Below are 24307 nucleotides of genomic sequence, written 5' to 3' on the forward strand. Positions count from 1 at the left end.
GGCTAATTCACCTGTGAACAAATATAGACCATCGAAATATTTGCATTCGACATTACAAAAGGGGTCACTATTGGAATTGTATAGGTGCTATAAACAAAATCGATTCATGTCCTTAATCCCATGTACCAGAATCGATGGAAGGCCATTATATGACCTCTAATAACCTAATGACTTTTACTGAAGCAATTTTTACTGCAAAAAGTAGAAGATAGAGGGGAAAAGAGATTGTGTGGGGGTGTGTGTGTGTGTGTGTGGGTGGGGGGTGGTTGGAGGGCAAGGGGGATATGGGCCGGGAGAGAGAGAAACAGATGAGAGAGAGAGAGCATTGGAAGTGAAAGAGAAGGGGAGGAGAGCTCGAGATGAAGATATCGAATGCAGGGGAGGAGGAGGGGGAAGGGGTAATTTAAGGAAGAGGTGGTTATATAGGGAGGGGAGCCTCCTCTTAAAGAGGTATGGGTTGTGCTTCCCGGGGATAATAAACTAATTCATAATCAAATCATCTCCATGAATCGTTTATGTTTCATACAAACAAACAAATCCCCCCACCCCGCCCCATTCTTCAATATACGCGCATGTATATGATTTCTAGGCCTAGAACTCGTGAGTGTAATATGCCACCTACCTTCGACAGAGAGCATCAACTGTCGTCCGCGGGATAGATTTCCGATATCAATCATGATAATAATTATGTTAGCACAATAGGCTATTGTATACTTCTGGGTATATACCCTGTACTGTGTCCTTCCAGCATAATAGTGTTATGATTGCAAACCAGATCAGCTCTACTTTTTAATCCCATGATTTTTGGTTTCTAAACAAAAGAGAAACCAAAACTAAATATTTGAAATGAGGGAGTGTATATGATTAGATTTTCGTCCGTGGATAAATGAGGGGACACAATATACACGCGTCGTCTTTCCAAACAGTCGGCTGTCGTTGTTCCATGGCGGCTGTATGCGCACGCACCCCGTTTTGTTGAGGGCCCGTGCTTTTAAACTCGCGCCGAATCAGATCAATGATAATAAGGCTCTTGAACGTGATCATAAACCTGCCAGTGTGGATTCATAACCCGGTTCGCAATAAGGAATTGGAAGCTTCATTGCCCAATAATTTCTGTGGCACATACTCTTTGGAAACATATACATTATGCATATATATATATATATATATATATATAACATATATTATGCCTATTGCAGGGACCCCCTTAGGGATGAAATCAAAACTCACCTTTTCCGTAATTGCCCACCTATCGCCGTAGATGGGGTAAACATCGATGTCACGTGACAAAAAATATCGAAAGCGAGGGCAGATTTCGCCGTAGATGGGGGTAAACATCAATGTCACGTGACAAAAAATATCATAATTTGTTGTTCGTCACGCGTTCAAGCGCTTTATGAATAAAAGACAAGGCTTACACTCTGGTTCAGTCTTCAGGGCCGCTACAGACCACGAGTATTTGACGTATAATATTTGATGTAACATATTTACGTTATTTAATCTAGTCCCAATCTATTTCCTGTAATGTTTGAGTTATAACGAATGTTTGATGATGTAAAATCGATAATATGTTACGTATATCTATCATATATATTATCGATTTTCGTCATCAAATATTCGTTAGAATTTTAACATTACTGGAAAAAAGTCTGTAGGGTCACTTTGAGATTAAAACTATATGAATATGAAACCATCATGCGTCAGCATCCTGATTATTTGAATGTGTGCAGTTTGCAGCTCAAGGGGTAAAGACAAAACGATTAACGATGCCCAATTCTGCGTAACATCAGAGATAAAAAAAAATGTTGTTTTCCCAATGTGTAACATCAGATACTAATTTGTTTTCCAATATCTGAGTGCCCCACTGTGTCTAAATCAGAGACTAATTTTGTTTGTCAAATACTCAGTGCCCAGTTCTCAGTATATTCAGAGACATATGTGATGCGATCAAGCAAACTCAGTCGGAACTCGGAAATATTAAATTTTCAGTTTCTTATAGGATAGTAACAAGAATTTACAAAGCTGGATTTTGCAGAAAACCCAATTTTAATTGAACAACCAGTTTCAAAGATATGAGCAATTGATGAGTTTGCAAAACAAAAGGAAACAAAGGGGAATAGATCCTTTCTTTGGCTATATCTCAGAATCAATATTGCCGAGTTCCGACTGATTTTGCTTGATCGCGTCACATATGTTGTTTCTCAAAGAGCGTGTTTATAGTGAGCCAGATTATCCGGTATTTAGCGTATCAGTACATATTATACGGTATTGGTCACCAATATAAATAGACCAATAGCCGTTATTGCCGCACATATTATACGGAAAGGATATCCTTTGAAATCGATGGATATTGCAGTATAATTTTTCCGTATACGGTCACTATAAACAGACAGGGCGCCACAATACCGTTACTCAAGCAAGTGGAACAGGGTTATATAACTCTCCGAGCTCAAATTTGTCACTGTAATAACACATCAACAGAGTTTAAAGGTCCGTAACCCGATCGACAAAATCATCCCCCCGATTTTTGTCACTGTTAATGAGTTTTTGGTACCACAAAATAGATTTTTCTCAGTACTATCCTGAAATTTGACGCTCTAATTCAATGTATTTCCGGAGAAATCGGAGAATTCATGCCAAAATAGCTTCCTAGGTGGCTATCATTTTCTGGAATTCTGGGCAGGCTTATCGTAGATAATTCACATTGTGTGAAAAGAGCGAACCAGTAACCACACTAACTGCCGTGGAGACTTCAGATCGACGATGGTAGTATAAAGATTTAAAAATTCCAAGATGTGAGTCGAATAACAAGAGTCAACCTAAGCAAGCAAGTAAGCCTGTATAGAATCAGAGAGTGGCTTTCAGCTGACAATTTAAACACACTTTATAAAGCTCTTGTGCTTCCCATACTCAGTTATTGTGGATTGTATGGGTTAACTGCAATTATACACTCCAGAGCAGGTAGAACGTCTTCAAAATCAGGCTGGGAGAGCTATCCTCAGGGTTCCTGTTCGCACACCTTCTTCATTTATTAGGGAAAGGCTAGGCTGGAAGCTCCTAAGTGATCATAGACATGACAACTTATATATCTTTAAATGCCTCGCCGGGCTTGTTACTGAAGGCCTAAGTGATGTATTTACTCTTACTAGAAACAACCATGGCCATTACACAAGAAGTAGCTCAAACGGTAATATAGCTCTCAATTTGAAACCCAGAACCGAAGCTGGAAGACCTTCTTTCCTATTCAGGAGGGCCAAAGCATGAAATATGATTTGAAATGTCCAATACCAACCAGCACTTCCATTTTCAAAAACAGGATTTTGAGTGTGTAATTAGCAATATTTAATAGTGTAAATAAGTAGCGAATATTTCAAATGTATTTAATAATTGAAATGCTGGTGTAATTTCTTGGCTTATGGGCACGAATATAATGCCGAATCTGGTACTTCTGATACCTTAGTTATCCACGGTTGTTTGAGGTGGTCATTTATTAAATTTTCTAACAAAACATTATATAATGTCCAATTCTAGACTTGGACAATACCAACAGCTATCACACAAACATACACATATATATTTTAGCTATTTTTAACATATATTTTCGTATCTTTATCAACTTATTCATCTTTTTGCTACTTTTTGTGGTAATTCGTATTCTATAAACTGTATTTTTGTGTGGAAAGTGAGGGCGCTAGTTACATTTAATTATTTCATGATAAAAAGGTTTTTGAAAATTTCCTAGTTATTTGTTACTCTCTGTCTGATACCATTATACCAGTGTCTACCACTTGAACAAGATTTAAGATAAATAGCGCCCTCAGTGTTCATCTTTTCTTAAAATTACTACATTTTACATGCCATTTAACTACCGTGCCTAAGATTCAGTTTTATGATTTAGACAATGACAATAGATTATAGACATACATATCGCATTGATTTGTAACAAAAATAACAATGTGTTAAGAATAATGTATATCGCATCACTTTCTAGATTTGTATGATTTTCATTATTTGATGACACCTGATCTGCTGACACTTGATCACCCATCGGGATAAGGGTAGTCAGGTGACTGCAAACACAACGATGAATAAAGACGCCATGATGGTGTTGCAAACTTAGTTTTTGCTCAACCAAGACGACTATGAAAAGGTAATTTTTTTAAACAAATTAAATGAATAGTTATACAGCGGTAAACGTTTTAGTACTTTGAGGGGAAAATACTACAACATCTTTTTGTCATGGAGTGTTATTAAAACGCTTATACACCCTTTATATAACCGGGTATTTAAAATTTGCTGGTAACCTTTCCTAAGCTTTTGCATAATATTTTCGAAAACGTGGTGTGTTTATTTGGGAGAGTCAACTGCATGAGAAAAGTACTAGGCAAAGCGTGTAATCATTAGAACATTATACTTTGATGAATTTCTGTGTATTCCTGGTAAAACAAACACCTCTATAATATCGCACCTATATATAATTCGTTGATAGAATGTATATATATAAAGCCAGTTTTGTTTGGATTTCTTGTTGTGGTTTTGTATGTTGGATGATCTCAAGTGCAAAGTTACTTCTTATTTTTGACCATAAATTTTCTGTATTTAAAGTCACCCTCGGTATTGATACTGACTTCACTTTCATGGGGTTCATGACTGTTGACCGTATTCTGAAACAGACAAAATATAAGAAAAAAATATTAGGCCTATGTTAAACAAATTTATTCAAATATTTGCACAAAAAATTGTTGTCATTTTAATTACAAACACCAGATTCTCCGACCCCATACGCCCAGAGCACACGCCCTCACCCATATCGCCACCATGCACGAACTCCACCTCCCCACCCCACCCACACTATATACACCAACCAACTCCACCCACAGACACGTCCACCCCACACAGAGATAGCACAAACTAATCCAGTTATTAGTGGTTATGGTAGTTAAAACTTTTACCTTAGTCCAAACTATGTTCCTCACTCCTTTCCTTTTCGAACCTTTCATATTCTCTCCGTTCTTGTATAATCATCCCTAATTTGACGAGGCCAATGATGAGTATCCCAAGCAACAAGATACCAGCTATAATCCCGATTAGTACCGGCGTCCAAGGAACCTGACTTGTTACCTGTCCGCCATCTCTGTGCATGCTACTGTTTTTACAAACTAAACAAAGCAATAATACATAGTTACAAAGTTGGATAAGAAGAAATATATACTTTTACTTTCTAACCGTGGTGGTCAAAAGATGATTCGGAGTTTTCTAATAATTTATTAAAGGAAGTCTCCGGCAATCACAACATTATTCCTTATATGTAAGAAAATTAATTACCCAGCACGAATCACGTGGTTTTATTTAAAACAAACTCATAGTCACCATAAAAACGAATAAAAACATCGTCTCTCAACACGCGATATTCAAAATTCCCAGGCGCCGAAATTGTCGAGCGCAATGACGTCCCAGTAATACAAATGAAGACTGACGACAAATAACCATTACGTCATTGCACTTAGACAATTTCAGCGCGGGAATTTTGAATATCGGGTGTTGAGAGTCGACTGTGTTTATTCGTTTTTATGGTCATTATGAGTTTGTTTTAAATAAAACCATGCGATTCGTGCTTGATAATTATTCTTCTAACATATAAGGCATAATGTTATGATTGCCGGAGCACAAAAGGTGGAGTGTGTCGAATATTTTTGATTGAGTAGCCAACCATTCCCTTGACATGTTAACACACGTCAGTATTTCCATTTTTAAGAGCATTTATGGAACAGCTTTGCCGGGATTAACTTAAACCTCGCGGTTAGAGGAATAGGGACCACGATATATCAAACACTTCTCCAGACTCCAGCGTCTCTCAAGCTATATACGAAGCAATCTCATCTGGAAACATGACAACCAAATTCAAAATTGATGGAGACATAGTTAATATATGCTGATGGAATAAACCTGATCAGCCCCTGATGATGGAAGTGGTCTGGAAAAGGCTAAAGCTACAGATGAACTGGGAAACCCATCTACTCAATGGGGAATGAAGATGAACCCATTCAAAGGGGAAAATTATGACCAAAAAATCTACGAGATATCACCCTTAACAGGATGACCATTGATAAAGTGAATGAATTCGACGATGTCTTAATTGGTAGAAATGAGCCATCAGTCGAAGAGGATATGAAGAACGTACAAGACTGGGCCTGGGCATTTGGTAGACTTAGGAATACCATATGACCACTTCAAGGTCAGAATATACACGTCTCTTGTTCTCCCAAATGTCACCTGTAGGCCTATAGCTGAATTGTGGGTAATACGTCAGTCGGACTGACAAAACCTGAGATGAATCCGGTCCATCCTACGAGTTAACCTTCTTGATAAAATGGGAAATGGTGAAATTAGACATCGTCTTAACATCATAATCACACGTTTCCAGAAGGCAGCTGTAATGGCGTGGGCATACTGTCAGGTTGCCATCACAAAGACTACCATACCTATACATTGAAGACTTAAGTGGGGGGAAATGATATGAAAAGATCCAAAAGGACACGGTCATGAATCTCCAACAGGCCGAATACCAGCAAGATATAAGGACAGACCGAGGTTGAAGAGGAGAACCTGGTATGCAGAGGGAGGTCGTAAGCAGTTAAGACAAGTAGGTTAAGTATTAAAACATTCCATTTTTGCAACAAGGCTTTTACCATTTTCATGGAGGAATTGCGCTGAGAGTACATATCTTAGGAAATCAGTGTTTCAAAAATGGACTGTGCAGCTGGACCCAAAAGTTGGAAAGTAAGGAGTTAATACTGATTTAACTTTTGCTAATTGAACGACTACAAATAATAAGATTTTTGAAGATTTTCAAAATGTGTTCTCATTCAGTATTATGAAACATGATTGTGAAATGAACACCAAACACGATTTATCTACCAATCGGATTTTAACGCCGCCGACTGGATGAGCCTGCTGCAAACATGATAAACATACCGGTGTCATAGGGACACATACCCCTCTCCCCAATTGAAGTAAAAAATCTTGAAGAATCCCATTGAAAATAGCTACTAAAAAAACTTTATCAGGTTCGATGCCCCATCTCCAATCGAATGACTCACGCTAGGCTTCTAAACACATCACCGATTGAGTCGCTATCACATCTCCAGATAACACAGGCTCTAAAAACAAGCTGAAAAGGATTCTCACATCTTATTCCTGCAGGGTGGAAAATGTCGATTTCTGTTATCTGACTGGCGTTCAAAAAACCAAAAACAATAAATTTATTCAGAAATAAGTGCTACTCGCCCTTTGTTCTCTGTACCAGTACGGTGTACGAGCCGTCCTCCTGCAATACATAGGTGTATAGAATAGTGCAGTCATCTTCGTCTCTGTACTCGCATCGTGTTATATCTGTACCATTTACTGTGTAAAACAGAATGGGAAAGCATATATATTTTTCTTGATCATTGTTAATTGTTAACGAAAAGACCATTATTAAAAAATGTAAGTGGAATGTTTGATGACTGTAAAAATTAAAGCTTTTCGGTCCTATATATTTGTATATTTTTCTTTGTTGCTGTCTTGTTGTTTCCCTTGATCATATTGCGCCTTAACTAAATATAGGCATTAGTATAGCGCCTTAGATCCAGATATCAAATCGCTTTCCATAAATTTTGCTGCCACTAGCATATATAAAACCATTTGGCAAATGTAACAGTTTCGCATTTTACACCTGGGTGGAGTGGGTCAAGCGAGATAATACACACAACTACTGCGGTCATGAGTCAAAAGTCATTAGAGACCTTGCGAAATGAAGTTAGAAACCACAAACTTTAACGTCTAAAGGATTTTAGAGGATTATGTATTCAAAACCACTCTGCCATTAAAGCCGCTTGAAGTTAAAGTTAACGCGAGAATCTATAGTGTGCCGTAAATTATGATGAAATACGTCATAATTTAGAACAATAGTTTGCCTATTTCCTCATAGACTACATAATTACCACTTATGTATTATCCAGTTAATAGACCAATTATTGGAAATCTAATTTGGTTGGGTAAAAAACATGCTACATGTTGCTGAAAATTATTGATTGAATTAGATCAAAATATTTTTTGTTCCAAACGTCACACTTGATATATACATTTGTGTGTGCTCATGGCGTACACCAAATCAGTTTGCGGAACCGAGTTTTTAGCTTGACTTCAACGCCAAGGGGATTAAGTTCCCGTAAAATGGTTTGGTTTTACTTGAGCCAGCAGTATACGATACTTCTGGAAGAGTAAAGCAGGTGCATAACATTTATATATATATAACATGTCATAGGTTGTGCCTGGTAAGAGAGGGGGTAGGGAGGAGGAGAGGGAGGCCATTGGAAGTGGACAGGGAGGTGCTTTGCTGGTAGCCAAGGAGGGGGCTCCCCCGTGGGACATCTTGTCTTCCTTCTTGACCCTCCCCTTTTGGATGCTGGCCGCCGTGATATTTTACGCTTTTAGGCCTTTTTCTGCCATTTTAAGCCCATTTTTGTAAAAACGTTTCCCTTTGAGAATCGGCCCACGCCCTCCTAACAGAAAAACCCTGACAAAATCACTGGGGAGGGGGAAACAGGAGTGCGAGCGGGTAATTATAGGAGGGTCAAGTTTGAGAGAGCGAGTACAGATAGAGGGGAGAAGGAGGGGAAAATAAGTAGAAGGTAGGGAAGGGAAACAGGAGTGGAAGGGGAGAGAGATTCAGAAGGAGGGGAAAGAAATAAAGAATATGTATTTCATTAGGCTTTGCGAAGTAAATTGGAATATGAAATTGACAAAGCTGACGAGCCTTTATTAAATAATATTATATATATATAGGCCTATAACTATCGTAAGAATATTAATTGAAACGTATAGCTAGTTTCAAAATAATAATGATAAGGAGATTAACGCTGGGTCCCGACATAATCCATGTTGAGTGGTATCGCGAGTTCATTCATGTTTACTCAAACCAGAGACCGTGAAGAGATGGACGGTCGTCTGGATCGTAAGTCTATAGAAATTTCACATTATGCTGAGACCATGATCGTCTCGCTCGCACCTGTTGGATTAGCGTGTTTGAAAGAAGCGGCATTCAATCGAAGTACACACGTTGTCTCTGACACAGTTACGACTGCAATGTAAACTCTGTTGTCGCAAAACAATTATAGTTACAAGAAATGAAACTGTAAAAAACCCTTATTTGCTGCAGTTTCAAGTTAATTAAATAAATACATATATTCACCGTTTCGATTTATCTAACACTACCTGTTACTCTGGCATTGAATGAGTTTCAATTTGCGTTATATAAGCCTTCGTCTCAACGTCACACTTACACGGATGCTCCGAGCACAAAATTCCATTGGTTTGCGACTGATAATGCAATTGAGTGGACGAGAATTGTGTTATTGACCTTTTGTACGGTAAATCGATTCGATGGCAGGTTTAAAGACTATCTTGCCTTTGTGTTTGTGCGAGACGATCATAGCTTCAAAGGATATGCCGCAGATGACCGTCCATGTCTTCACGGTCTATGCTCAAACGAAGCTCTTAAGGTAGAGTCTTCTGTCTTGAAGTGGGACTAAAAACCACTTGACTAAACAAAAGAGAGACATTTGGATGTAGTCGGTTACAAGCTCTTACACATGCCCTTCTTTTGAACGCACATTGATACACATGTCCCGAGTTTAAGCGACAAGACGCTGTTGTTACAGTAACCAACCATACGTTCGCGTTAGAGTAAATTTGAGCAAGAAATCCAATCGATATTTCTGAAGTTGCCGTTCCAGTTAAAGTAACTTCATTCCGCAAAGTCTCTTTTATCTTTAGGCCACCGTGCTTTTAAAAGAAATATTATGTATGGTAACTTTATGTCTGAAACCAGAAGATGAAGCACAATTATATAAAATAAGCAGAACAGACATATCGTGTATTACTTCATACTAACCAGTTATGAATATATTGGCACATGTGATTGACACAACAATTGGGTGATAGAAAATAGTATTTATTTAGTGATTCAGTCATGTTTCACCGTTGTTTATCACCTTTTAACAACTCGCGTCAGGCACGTTGCGTGGTTTACTTCGCTCAGGCAAATTTAGAATGATTGTATAATACACATGATTATGCCATGAGGAATGTCAGTTGGTCATTGTCATTTAACATTACATGTTGAAACCAACAATAAAACTACAGAATAAAACGGCAATGTTTAGCCGCTTCCTTCAAAATAATGAATTTAACATGTAAACGTATATATATACGCAAACAAATTTCTGATATGACATATTTTACGCGCTAACGCGTAATGCGTATGCTTGCTGTATACACTACTCTAAACGTGGAGATTCATAATCGATTAACAAAATAGCTCCTGTATAAAAGCATAGGAAGAGTTGTTGAATGTGTCCTTTTTAAAGAATTCTTATCTCAAACTTACGTTGAACAAGATTGTCCACACAATTTATTGGAGCCATGCACATGTCACACTGGTCCTTAGTTAGAGGCCCTTTGTCAAAAACCTTGCACAAAACACAGCCTTGAAACGATGAACATCGCCCTATACACATCTGTTTATGGTTAACATCAAAAAGTTATGGTAAGCCATTCATCCCCATAGACGGCTTTTATTTTTAACAGCACTTTGTTTACATAAGACATTAACAAGAAATTTAAGCGAGATTTGAGCTTTTTGTCTCTAATGTTATTGTCTTTAAAAAAATAGGTCACTTACTTTTCGTGATGTATTTATGTAGATTTTTGATATCAACCCAACGACATGTAATAAATACAGACAATTTCGGTTGAATTAATTATAAAGGATGGATACGCTGTTTACCATAAACCTCGGAAAGATCGCGGAGGAGGCATCAGTGTAATTCTTAGAAAGGGGTTTGAAGTCACTGAGAACCATAGTGATTCATTCTCTTCGTTTGAACTTATGGATTTGTCTGTGTCCTCACATGGGCAACAACCTTTCAGACTATTGTCTGTGTACAGACCTCAACCATCGAAGCGTAACAAGCTGAAAACTTCAACATTTTTTAGCGAGTTTGCCACATTACTGGAGACAATTTCCATCGTTCAATGTCGCGTTTTATATGCTGGAGATTTTAATTTCCATATGGATGATGAGAGTGACCGTGATGCTCTACACATGCTTGATCTTCTTGAATCAGCGAGTCTTCGTCAGCATGTGACCGAGGCTACGCACATCAAAGGACACATTCTAGATCTCATCATTTCTCGAGATACGGAGAGTCTAGTAACACAAACATCAGTTCACCGTGGTCTTCCATCTGACCATTATGCAGTCAAGTGTGAACTTGATGTTGCACGACCTAATGCAACGAAATGTTCTGTCCGTCACCGTCAACTAAAGGACATTCATCTTAGTGCTCTTCGTGATGATGTTGTACACTCACCACTCATATTGACACCTGCTGATGATCTTGACGAACTTTCTGAACAATATCACACCGTCTTGCGCACGATTCTTGATAAACATGCTCCCGAGAAAACGCATGAGATTACCTTAAGACCTCATGCACCTTGGTACGATGAGAGCCTTAGAAATGCCAAAAGGAAGAAGCGTTCTTGTGAAAGAAAGTGGAAAACATCTGGTTTGGAGATTCATAAGCAAATCTTCCAAGAAAGCTGCTGTGACTATAAGAAACTTCTTGATAGTGCTAAGACAAAATACCACAAGTCTGTCATATCAAACTGTGATCAGAAACAACTGTTCAGTGTCATCGACAAATTGTCTGTTGCACAAAATCCAACGGTGCTACCATCAAATGAATCTTCTTTAGATCTTGCAAACGAATTTGTGAAGTTCTTTGATCAGAAGATTCAGAAGATAAGAACATCACTTGACAACGCTTCTGTCTCTGCTTCATCTGTTAATGTGGCTGACAAGTGTGATTGCTCTCTCTTGCAATTCCAGGAAGTTTCCGAGGATTATGTCCGCGAAATTGTGATGCAGTCGTCCAAAGCATCCTGCACCCTCGATCCGCTGCCAATGTCGCTATTCATGCTCTTGGTTGATGATCTTCTGCCTGCCATTACAAAGATCGTCAATAAATCTCTTTCAACTGGTTACTTCCCGGACACCTATAAGGTGGCTCGCGTCAAACCTCTTATCAAAAGCCTTCTCTCGATTGCGAGGACATGACAAACTTTCGTCCAATATCAAATCTCCGGTTTGAATCAAAGCTGGTCGAACGCGTCGCTGTGAGACAGCTTCAAGCTTACTTGAAAGATAATGGACTTCAAGGCAACAAACAATCTGCCTACCGGGAAGGCTGTAGCACAGAAACCGCACTTCTCCGTGTCTGCAATGATATTCTTCAGACTATAGATAAGGGTGATGAGGCAGTTCTGGTTCTGCTCGACTTCTCGGCCGCATTCGACACTATAGACCATCATGTGTTGATTGCGCGCCTCGAGGACCGATACGGAATCGGTGACAGAGCACTAGACTGGTTTGCATCGTATCTTAGCAATCGCAAGCAAGCCGTTGCCATTGATTCCGTCGTCTCTGATCCGCTCCCATTGGATTGTGGCGTACCCCAGGGGTCGGTTGCGGGACCCGTTATTTTTACTTTGTATAGTGCACCGATTGAAGATGTTGCTTCCGCCAATGGAATCCAGTGTATGACATATGCAGATGATACCCAATTGCATATCTCTATGAAACCTTCGGACAGAGATGTTTGTATAGCTAAACTTGAACAGTGTCTTGTTGATATAAAATCATGGACCATTCGTAACAAGCTCCAGTTAAACGATAGCAAAACCGAAATCGTTCACTTTACGTCGCGGAACAAGAAGACAACAGCAATATCTTGTGTCAAAGTAGGCGATACAACCGTTAAACCTACTTCTTCAGCTCGCAATCTTGGCGTTATCTTAGATAACAAACTCTGTATGACAGAACATGTGAATAACGTTTGTCGCAATGCCACTCATGCCATCAGAAGCATTGGGAGAATCAGACATTATCTTGATCAAGTCACCACCGAAAAACTGGTTCACGCATATGTCACCTCGCGCTTGGATAATTGTAACTCGCTTCTCTACGGACTGCCTGACTGTGAGATCATGAAACTTCAAAGGATCCAGAATACTGCGGCAAGATTGGTAACGCGTACAAAGAAGTATGACAGCATCTCTGAAATTATGCGCGGACTCCACTGGCTTTCCATTCGCCAAAGGATCGCATTCAAGATCAACCTACTCACATTCAAGGCCCTTAATGGACTTGCTCCGCCGTACTTATCAGAACTCATCACGCCGTATGCTCCATCCCGTTCACTTCGTTCATCATCACAGAACCTTATCAAACCTCCTACTCGTCGTCCGCGCACCGCCTATGCACAGCGATCCTTCATGGAAGCCGCTCATAGAGAATGGAACAATTTACCTCAGCATGTCAGGCTTGCCTCATCAATTGACGTTTTAAAACAAAACTGAAAACCTTTCTTTTTAATCAATGATTGCCTTTGTATATATGTATGGCATCTTTTATATCAATTTTTGTGTGTCATCGCTTCCGTGCAATTTGACAATATTTACTTAGTGTTTCACAGCTGGTTCTGTGTACGTGTCTAAATTTAATATAATGTTTTAATATGCATGCATCTCACTAGTTATTTGATTATTCCTCATTGCTTGTATGTAATATGTAATATGTATTGGGATGCTGAAGCGAGGGTTCCCGCCATTCCGTGATGCACTTTCTTTTTTCTGCGTTGGCGCTGCGGTCTGGCGAAATCAGTCCCTCCAGTATTTCTGTTTCTTTGAAATTATTTTTGTGTAGTTTTTAAGACTGTATTTTAAGTACCAGTAGTAATTTGTAGTTTTAAGATTGTATTTTTCATGGTTTGTAAAGCGCCTTGAGACCCTGTTGGGTTAAAGGCGCTTAATAAGTGCGGCTTATTATTATTATTATTATACGTACCGCGCAATCTTCGCATTTCTCTCCGGTAAATGGCGAGTCATCTTTACACCGACATTTCCCTTCACAGGTGCAACTGCCCCAGCCATTACAGATTAACTACAGCATAAATAAATTATGTAAAAATAAAAACAAGACACCTTTACACATTGTATCTGTGATTATTGTTTTACAATTATGCTGTACAGTAGAGATTGTGCAAATCATCTCGTAAGATGCGAGACGTGAAAGTGACGTCACCATACACTAAACCGCCGACAACGAAACGTCGCAGTTCTGTAGAAGCCTTTATACATGTAGGCAACAACAACTGCATGATGTATAACCAGGGTATAACCAGGGAAGTGGCACTAGGTACGTGTCACTTCCCTGGTATAACTAGTAGTGGCATACCGATCGCAAGGACAAAATTGACACATTTGCGATGTTTGTCTTTTGTTTGGCCTTTTCAGGCCACAATTATCATTATTTCGGCCCATTTCAACAATAAATTGCAATTTTTGCGCACTTCGCGCGCACATATCCCGTTAAAGTAATTTTAGCTGGAAAGTTCGAACATATTACGATTTTGCCCACCTTGTAAAAATTTCATGATAACTAGACACTACTTGCTTGCAAGCCGGACATGATATTTTTAGGAGCAGCTGCTTGTCCTGCCGGCTAGTTGCTTTTTGGCTGAATTTTACACACTGGTGTCATCAAAATAAATGTTTCTTAAATTGAATTTTGGAAAGAAGCTTCCTTGCAAATAAATTACAATCGTGATGATATTTATTATATCAGACTCATTTTTAAGATAAAAAGATCTCTGATGTGATATTGGCATTTACCCCATTCCTTGTTTCACAGTATTTTGTACTAGATATACATTCACATGCAGAACCATAATAGCCGGGCTTACAACGACATTGTTTTATCAGTGTCCTTGAGTCACAAAAGCACTCGCCTCTTTCTTTACCTGTTAAGCAGACACAAAATTAACAAACAATCAAGAAATAAGTAAACACAAACAAACAATAGCAAGAGATGACATGGCATGATGAAGAGTAAAATCCAAGGTATTGTGTCTATTTCTCTGGCATACTGACATGACTGATGTTGATAAAAACAAAAGATGAAGATAAAGAAGGCAATGAACCAAGAAGTAATAGGATGACGATGACGACGACGACAAAAAACAATAAAGAAGACCTACCTCCACATGGCAACCCCTGAAACACATCATCACACATATTGTCACATTCGCAATATCTTCCATATATTTGAGCATCTCCGGGTCTCTGGTATAAATCAAAAACAAATGAAAATGACTGAACTTGATTTCCAGTTAGCTTTTTCAAATTGTGTAGTCTTTGGAAATTTTTTGTTGCTGATCTATTGTGCGATAAGTGGTGATTAAAGGTACGGATTGGAAACGCTAAAAAGCTGTATCAATATACATCTTCATAGAATTTCTTTATCCAATTTTAACTTTTTGTCTACTATGCCTTAACACCACAGATCGGGTAAAAGCTACAAACAAATAGGGGTGTAAAGGGACGAAAGTTGTTCAAAAGGGAAGCTGCCCCGAAAAAACTATATGTAGTTCGATTTTATTTCGAAATATTCAACATTTACATGTTTACCTTCCTTCAGCCCTGGAAAATAAACGATCAGACAATAGGAAGCAACGCATAAGTTGTTTAAATAGATTGAGAATGAGAAGTTTTGAAAATTCAATAATTCCCAATATGTCATTTCATACGTACCATTGGTTTGTCACATACACACTCACCACACATGCAATAACCTCTTCCTTGACATACTACAGGATTGTTCAAAGCTGGTCTGCAAAAACATATTGATATATACATGAAGAACATCTTTTCACCCCGAATATTATTTTAGCTTATCTACGGAAATTAAAAAAAAAAGATTTTTCCTCCGGGGCTCCGTACTTGTCCCATCTTGCGGTATGAGATAAATTAGTTTCAACATTCTACCCTTATAAGCCCATTGTCAGTTAATTGTATTGTATTCAAAGCGGCCTGACACCTGTACATGTCACACTAAAAATCGGTTTAATCAAGTTCAATAATTCATGGTCATATTCATAATTTACCAGATTTGTTCCATACCACACCCTATGAATTTGACCCGTTATATGCTTATTTTAAAATCATTTGTTGGAGTAGTGAGACAAATTATTTGGTATAGAAAGTTTCTGTGTATTATCACATAGCTAGTCAGCATACCGAATACAGTTTGATAAATCTTCCGGATCAGTCCTGGAGTCGCCATCGCATTCACACTGGGAACCATAACGACCCTCGTCGCACTCACATTGTCCACACGTGAGTGTACCATTACCGTTTGTGCAATAAGAAGGATCTCTCACCTACAAAGCAAATAGTAAGAACATACGATCAAAAAAGGGGATGAAATGTATTCGGAATTCTGTATACATATGGTTGGAAAATGTTCAAAGATTGCACATAATTTTTCATCAACAAATACATTTATGAGAAAGGGAAAATATTTAAGTATGATGTTGAGGACGAAGGATTATCATAATTAGTCAGTTTGGCGGGAATTTTTTCTTACAACGGGTATTCAAAATACAAATTAAGGGTGTCATATAAAAGTGTTTTCTTCCGGACAAAATTATTAGGAGTGATTTCTGTAGACTGTGTCTTGTCTAATTTAGAGAGTACCATAATGTACTGCCCCCTTGCTCAATCATATGCACTTTGTCTACTTGAGATTATTTCTAATTTCTTACCCCATTACTCTCACAAGTACACGAGCATATGACGTCAGCAGTTACTGTTAAACTTTCATCAATTCCAAAAGGTCTCATTGTGAACCTGTACATCAATAAACCACCAAAATGACAGTATTTATACACTCAAATCAAGTTTTAAGGTTTAATAGATATCGCCATGACTTCTCCGGTTGGCAAGATGACAAGCTCGCTATTTCCCGCCACAAATTTCCTCCAAAGAGAGACAGTCGCCTTAAAGCCATATTGTAACATTTGCTGATGGAGGACTCCCTCAATATTTTTTTTAATTCTGTTTTTTACACGATTTAATGTACTTCAGTAAACTACGATACCCTGCATAAACCAAGACTGCTGCTGAAGTTTTGTCAAATCTGAGCCTATGAATAATTAGTCGAACGCGTATGCGATGTTCATAACACAGTACGTACCCCGGTATACGTACATGACGTGCGGGACGGTCTTACCAGAGAATATGTAATGTAAATTCCAATTTTCTTTGACTCACCTCAGTTGTTCGGCTCAAAACTAAAAGGGGACATATCTGACAGTAAAAGCTAACATTTTTATGGAAAGAAATACTAATCTATTTTATGGAAATGTTACAATATGGCTTTAAGCACTTCATATTGGCAATGCGGTCTTATCTATAAGGGATCTAAAGAGATTTTTTGAAAATCCAAGGACTTTTCCGAGTACCGTACATGTTAGACTATGCCATAGTCGATTTTTGATAAATAAAAATATGTTATCAATCATGATGAACGCATTCAGTTGAACTCGAAATTATATTGATGTTTATCACATCTAAATACTAGTTTCGCAAAAGCCCGAGTAAAATTCTACTTGGTAAGCTAACAAACAGAGGGAATACGGTGATTGAAAAGATCAGATGTGAAAATCTATCAATTGCGCACAAATACAAATCAGAGTTTTATGCTCAAATGTAATAGCCAGAGTATATGCACAATGGGCAAATGGACTACGGAGAAGTCTACATACATGTATGGTCAATTTCATTGAGTCTTCCATAGAGGTGATCGTTATGTACAAAATCACAAATACATACGTTTGTTTTTCGCCATTTGGAGAGCAATCGGTTGCCAACATCTCTACATCAAACTCGGCAACTCCTGTTTCTTTACATCTGGATGGAGTTGAATCCTCGTTCTGATCGGCACAGACGGATGTGTAATAGATTGCGATATTGTCTGGCGCAGTGTCCACAATGTTGACATTGGACGCAATTTGCTGTTGTATTGTGAAAAGGCAATTGGGAAAGGGTTCTTTCTTTCTTTCTTTCCTTCTTTCTTTCTTTCTTTCTTTCTTTCTTTCTTTCTTTCTTTCTTTCTTTCTTTCTTTCTTTCTTTCTTCTTTCCTTTCCTTTCTTTCTTTCTTTCTTTCTTACTTTATTTCTTTCGTTCTTTCTTTCTTTCTTTCTTTTTCTTTTTTTCTTCTTTTTTTTTAAAGAAGACGTGGCACTCACATTATCCAATGATATACAGTTATATTTAAACATAATTTATTTTGTAAAAAGGGGGAAGAGGAGAAACGAGGAGAGAAAAGAAATTGAATGGAGAGGAAAAGCGAGGAAAGCCAACACATCACAGAATTTATAGACATTTACATTTCACATAATCTATTTCACTTACATTGTATAATATATGCGTCAATAGATCTATTACATTGGCAGAATCGACAGACAGACGGCCCACTCGACCACCTTTGAATAACTGACTTAAATTCTGAAAGAAAGATGTAAACATAATTTGATAGGGTTTACTATTTAAATCGTGGCTTATAGCAAATAACATTTTGTTTAAGTTCATGATTTCATTTCGTGCAATACACCCTGAACGGTCTGAACGCACTTTACAACAATTAGTATTATTTCGTCGCCATTGATATTAATAATCAGAATTTACAGATTCACTACCGTAATCCTACAACCTCTGCACTTTGAACACTAATGCCGGAAGCGCATTGCCAATTACAGTTATACGGCAAAGAAGATTTTCACTGCACCCAAGAATACACCATGTGTATATGACACTTATTTATTTAGAACTTGACCGTTTTCAGCCAGAAAATTGATGCAAAGAAGATATATTTTACAGCTTATACATATTTTTGCTTAAAAAAACATTCCTGAGATAGTCACTTTTATCTGTTTTATCAAACGATTTTAGAGGTGCAACTCGTACAATCATGGATTCAGTTTGGAGATAGAATATCCACCCCAAACCGGTGCATTTTCCACTTAATGGGACAAGAAATTTGTTATAAAGCTACAGTTTATGAGGTTATTGGGTTATTATTTTATAATAATCTTCCTGTCCATTGGCCTAACAAAAATACCATTCGTCTGTTGAAAACGTGGCATATGAACATGTAGTGCTAGTTGTTGGATCTTGATCGATCCGAGAACTAAAGCTATGCAATAAGGTACAACATTGCCAACACCGCGGTTAAGGCGCCCAAATTGTGATATTTCAGAGTGTAACATAATCGTTTACCACGACTGCACCAAAATATATGACTATTTAACTTAAGATCCCTGTTTTGTTTGTAAGTGTGTTTTCTTTACGAGTTGATGGCGCAACAAACATGGGTAAATACGCCTATTCTCGGTTACTTAAGAAACAACCCGCTCTATTTCTTGTGTAAATGATTATATAAGTTAGCTATATGGGAACGTGCATTCCACACAACACCCCGCACAGTGTCTTCCACCCTATATCTTCATGGCAGGAATCGCCATGGTAGGTTAAATCCACAGCCACGATTAGCCATTTGGTTCAAACCTTTAAAGCTCTTTTAAACTAATAATTAGTCGAGGGACATAACTAAGGCTACTCACAATAGCCGGGTAATCGATCTTGGTTGTGCGTGATTAAGCTTGTATACCCCATTGAGGTCAATGGTCATCGACTTTTATACTGCCTACAGTGAGTGCAACTGTACTACACGCTGCACGCTGTAGTCCATAACAGGACCAACGCAATATAAAATGGTCAAATTTTGAGTTCAAAGCGCACGGCCAATTTTCAAAGCGCATTCTAGCGACTATCATATCTGTTCAACACGTATTTCCAAGTTTATGAGACCAAATCTGGTAAATTGAGAAAAAATCATGACGGGAGATATTCATCATTTTCTAACCCGGTATCAGAAGATTTTCGTCTGATATCAAAATCGTGCATAGCAATTCACGTGTATCGATCCCGTGTATTCATTTTAGTGTCCCTTCTGCACCAAATAATTATTAGCCAGGCGGTGTCGGTGTGCCCCGTTTAACATACCCTGCATGACATCTTCCATTGAACTTGTATTGGAAGTACAAGGTCAAAAGGTCAAAGTCGACGACAACGCCGCCTATTCTCGGTCACTAAACACATATTCTCGGTCACAGTATAGTTTTTCTATACCTATTCTCGGTCATTCTCTTTTGGAAGCCTGGTTGATCGGTATGATGCGGTTTTGATAACTTAAACCCATAATAAAATACGTGTGCAGTATTATCAAAATTTTTCGTACCATCCGATCGGGGTCCGAGGTGGTCCTATTTTGTGGGAGCGCACAGCGGAATACGGTGGCACGCCCGACTAGTCCAGGAGCAAGATCACACAGGGATAAGGAGTTCGTTCACCCCCACTACATACAAGGTTTGACACCATAGTACGGTGTCTGATCTCCGCCAAACTCCCCCTTTTATAATTCATCTCCCCAAATTTTCAGTTTTCCCCCTTTTTGCGAAATGCTTTCCCCCTTTTTCAAATATTTTCCCCTTTTAACTTTCCCCTTTTCAAATAGTTCCCCCTTTTCGACTTTCTCCTTTTCAAATAGTTCCCCTTTTCGACTTTCCCCATTTTCAAATAGTTCCCCCTTTTCGAATTTCCCCCTTTTCAAATAGTTCCCCCTTTTCGACTTTCCCCATTTTCAAATAGTTCCCCCTTTTCGCATTTCCCCCTTTCATATAGTTTCCCCCTTTTCGAATTTCCCCCCTTTTCATATAGTTTCCCCTTTTCGAATTTCCCCTTTTCATGTTTCCCCTTTTCGAATTTCCCCCTTTTCATATAGTTTCCCCCTTTCGAATTTCCCCTTTTCATATAGTTTCCCCTTTTCGAATTTCCCCTTTTCATAGAACCCCTTTTCGAATTTCCCCTTTTCATATAGTATCCCTTTTTCGAATTTCCCCCTTTTCACATAGTTTCCCCCTTTTCGAATTTCCCCCTTTTCATAGAACCCCTTTTCGAATTTCCCCTTTTCATATAGTACCCACCTTTTCGAATTTCCCCTTTTCATATAGTTTCCCCTTTTCGAATTTTCTTTTCACCTTTTACATAATACCATTTTAAAACAGATATCCCCCATTAAAATAGTTTCTCCTTCTTAAATTTTTACTCCTTTTTTTATTCCCCGTTTGACGATGCGTAGGCTTTACCAGTAGGCACCGACCATCTATAGTGCCAGCCTTCATGCTTCGATCGTGCATACATGTACTTCGATATTGAAATAGGTCCAGCCTACACGTTGAAAGCACGTGATTGTCTGATACAAATTCTTGAGCTAAATAAAATGAATAAAATGATACTTATTATGTAATTTATGAATTCTAATTCTATAGAATATAGATCTACATTTTAAGAAAAATCATAATCTGAATTATATCATGCAACTAAATATAGACCCAGGAAAAGGCCAGGAGATTGGAATTCGAATCAATTAGATTGCCTTATTAATCGTTATTATTATGGACTTGTCTCGACTTTTAAAAAAGACTAGGCTTAATTGCTACTTAATTCTTCATCTAACATATAGGGCCTACTAATTCTTTTGGGATTTTTGAGGCGTGCACCACTGACCGAAGTCCCTGGTTCATTTGTCTGGTCAATTGAATATATGCTATAGAGCCTTTGATTAGAAAGCACATTTTTATTGTTAACGGGATTGTTGACAAACAAAGAATAGCGAAAATTACTCGGAACTGGCTTAAAAATAAAGTTGCATAAAATCACACAGCCACACTTGTCATAAATATGCAATGCCCATTTTGTCCAGGCCCGTTTTATAAATGTATGCTTTTATTGTCATTTCACTGTTAAGACCGCTTGTTTTAAACTTTGGTGCTAACTTTGAAAAAAAACTTTTGAATATATAGCACAAACAATTCTTATTAGGCCTATCTAGGCTTCTGTAACAATGGCAGCCAGTTGTTTGTTGTCTCTGACATATCCCTGTTTATAGACAAGTTCTTTACATACTTTCAAACATCATTGCTATGAATTTGACCAGCATAAATATTTATGCATGCCATTTCACCCGTTTAACATTCTGAACATCATTTGGTTTATCAATCATATCGGGTTTGCTCTTTGTACAGCCCCTCTATAAACGTACATAAAAGTTGACGGATCCCTAACCCATTGAATTTAGCGGGCGCTTGCACAACAGGCTATAAATCTACCTACGTTGGTATCCAAATGTATGTAGAACGCCTTTCCAATAATGGATGTAGCGGAATGAGCTCTAGTGAGTGCACGGTACTCTCCAGGGTCCAGGCTTACTGGTAAAGCCTACGCACGGAGGGGGGAAACTATATGAAAAGGGGGAAAGTCGAAAAGGGGGAAACTATTTGAAAAGGGGGAAAGTCGAAAAGGGGGAAACTATTTGAAAAGGGGGTAAGTCTATTTGAAAAGGGGGGAAAGTCGAAAAGGGGGAAACTATTTGAAAACGGGGAAAGTTAAAAAGGGGGAAATATTTGAAAAAGAGGGAAAGCGTTTAGAAAAAGGGGGGCGAAGTATAAATTTGGGGATATGAATTATAAAAGGGGGAGTTTGGCGGAGATCAGACACCGTACCATAGGTAGTTAGTATGGACCCTCTAGATCACTGCTAGGTAGGTAGTGGTCTCAAATTGTGGTAACACTTTTTTTACAGGTCATTTTATATATGGACGTATAATCACATAAAATCACAAAAAATAGGGCAAAATTAAGGGGTAGGGGAGATATAAATTCCCATAACTCAACTTTTACTTTATTAATTTATTTTAGTATGACTATGTAGCTAATTGATTGTTCTAACTTTCTAGTATTATTTGAAAGCAAACCTAGGTTTCATTAGATCATGATTGGAAGTGGCCAGTCCATACACTAGTGGAAAATCAGATTTTTCACAACAATGCGTAGGGTGGGTGTTTTTATGGCACTGGCTTCAAATTTTACTATTGTGCCAATTTCTATTTTCAAAATTAATTAAGCTCCATTTTTTAATTTTTTTTTTAATATCAAGCATATCTAGGCAAACATTGATGTTCTGCTTCAAATATTTATATAAGTGCATGTTTGCGTGTATGTTGGTTTGTGTTGTGTAGGTTTGGGGTAGGTAGGGGGGGTGGGTGTGGGGGTGGGGGTGGGTGTGTATAGGGTTCGGGGTTGGGGTGTTTTACGTGTCTTAATATGTCACTCAGCTGAACTATATAAGTCCCATTAACACAATTTGTTTGGTAAGTTACCATTCATGTAATATTTTGAATATTTATATGTGCGGGGTGAGATCAACCACTGCTTGTCAGGAAAATAGACTGAAAATGTAAAAAATAGTTACTTTTCCACATGTAGCAGCGTGTGTAACAATATTACGGGGTAGGGGAAATATAAACCATCATAACTCAACTTCAACTCATGATAATGAATTCATTTTGGAATTAATATGTAGCTAATTGATTGTTCAAATGTTTTAGTATTATTTTAAAGCAAAACAAACATTATTTGTCAGGTAGATAGACATAAAATGTGAGAAAAGGTTAATTTTTCATGTATAACCATGTCAAATATGGTATTATTAACTCAACCTTTACTCATAATAATGAATTCATTTTGGTATCAACATGTAGCTAATTGATTGTTTTAACTTTCCAGTATTATTTTTAACAGAAAAACCATCAGGTCTACATGAAGTGTGAAAAAATGTTAATTTTCCAATGTGTAACAGTGTAAAATATGACAATATTAAGGGGTAAGGGGACATACAAATCACCAACTTTCTAGCATTATTTTAAAAGCAATTAAACCATAAGTTGTCAGCTAGATAGACATAAAATATACGAAAATGTTAATATTCCATGTCTAACAGCTTAAAATATGACAATATTAAGGGATAGGGGACATTCAAATCACCAAAACTCAAGTTTTGCGGATGAAAATGAATTCATTTTAGTATCAATATGTAGCTATTTGAATGTTCTCATTTTCTAGCATTATTTTAAAAGCATTTAAACCATTAGTTGTCAGGTAGTTAAACATAATATATGAGAAATATGTTAATATCAAAAATATTAAAAGCAATTAAACCATTAGTTGTCAGCTAGATAGACATAAAATATACGAAAATGTTAATATTCCATGTCTACCAGCGTAAGATATGACAATATTAAGGGGTAGGGGACATACAAATCCCGAAAAACTGAAGTTTTGCTGATGAAAATGAATCAATTTTGGTATCAATATGTAGCTAATTGGTTGTTTTAACTTTCTAGTAATTATTTTAAAAGCAATTAAACCATTAGTTGTCAGGTAGATAGACATAAAATGTGAA

At 37.8% G+C, this 24307-nt stretch overlaps 1 protein-coding gene across 1 annotated transcript in view; it reads right to left on the reverse strand.

Moving 5' to 3' along the window:
• Positions 1-5617: 5617 nt before the first annotated feature.
• The window catches only part of LOC140150558 (integrin beta-1-like), a 45534-nt gene continuing 26844 nt past the window's right edge, over positions 5618-24307 (reverse strand). Inside the window, exons 10-19 of the mRNA XM_072172593.1 lie at positions 18362-18454; positions 17779-17960; positions 16710-16794; positions 16183-16325; positions 15697-15775; positions 15144-15228; positions 14779-14906; positions 13952-14047; positions 10430-10559; positions 5618-7404 (exon numbers count right to left, since the gene is read on the reverse strand). Coding sequence (XP_072028694.1) covers positions 7280-7404; positions 10430-10559; positions 13952-14047; positions 14779-14906; positions 15144-15228; positions 15697-15775; positions 16183-16325; positions 16710-16794; positions 17779-17960; positions 18362-18454 — 1146 coding nt within the window. The 3' untranslated portion in view covers positions 5618-7279. The remainder of the gene's footprint in view (positions 7405-10429; positions 10560-13951; positions 14048-14778; positions 14907-15143; positions 15229-15696; positions 15776-16182; positions 16326-16709; positions 16795-17778; positions 17961-18361; positions 18455-24307) is intronic.

Source organism: Amphiura filiformis, chromosome 4, assembly GCF_039555335.1.
Source record: "Amphiura filiformis chromosome 4, Afil_fr2py, whole genome shotgun sequence".
Classification (NCBI taxonomy): domain Eukaryota; kingdom Metazoa; phylum Echinodermata; class Ophiuroidea; order Amphilepidida; family Amphiuridae; genus Amphiura; species Amphiura filiformis.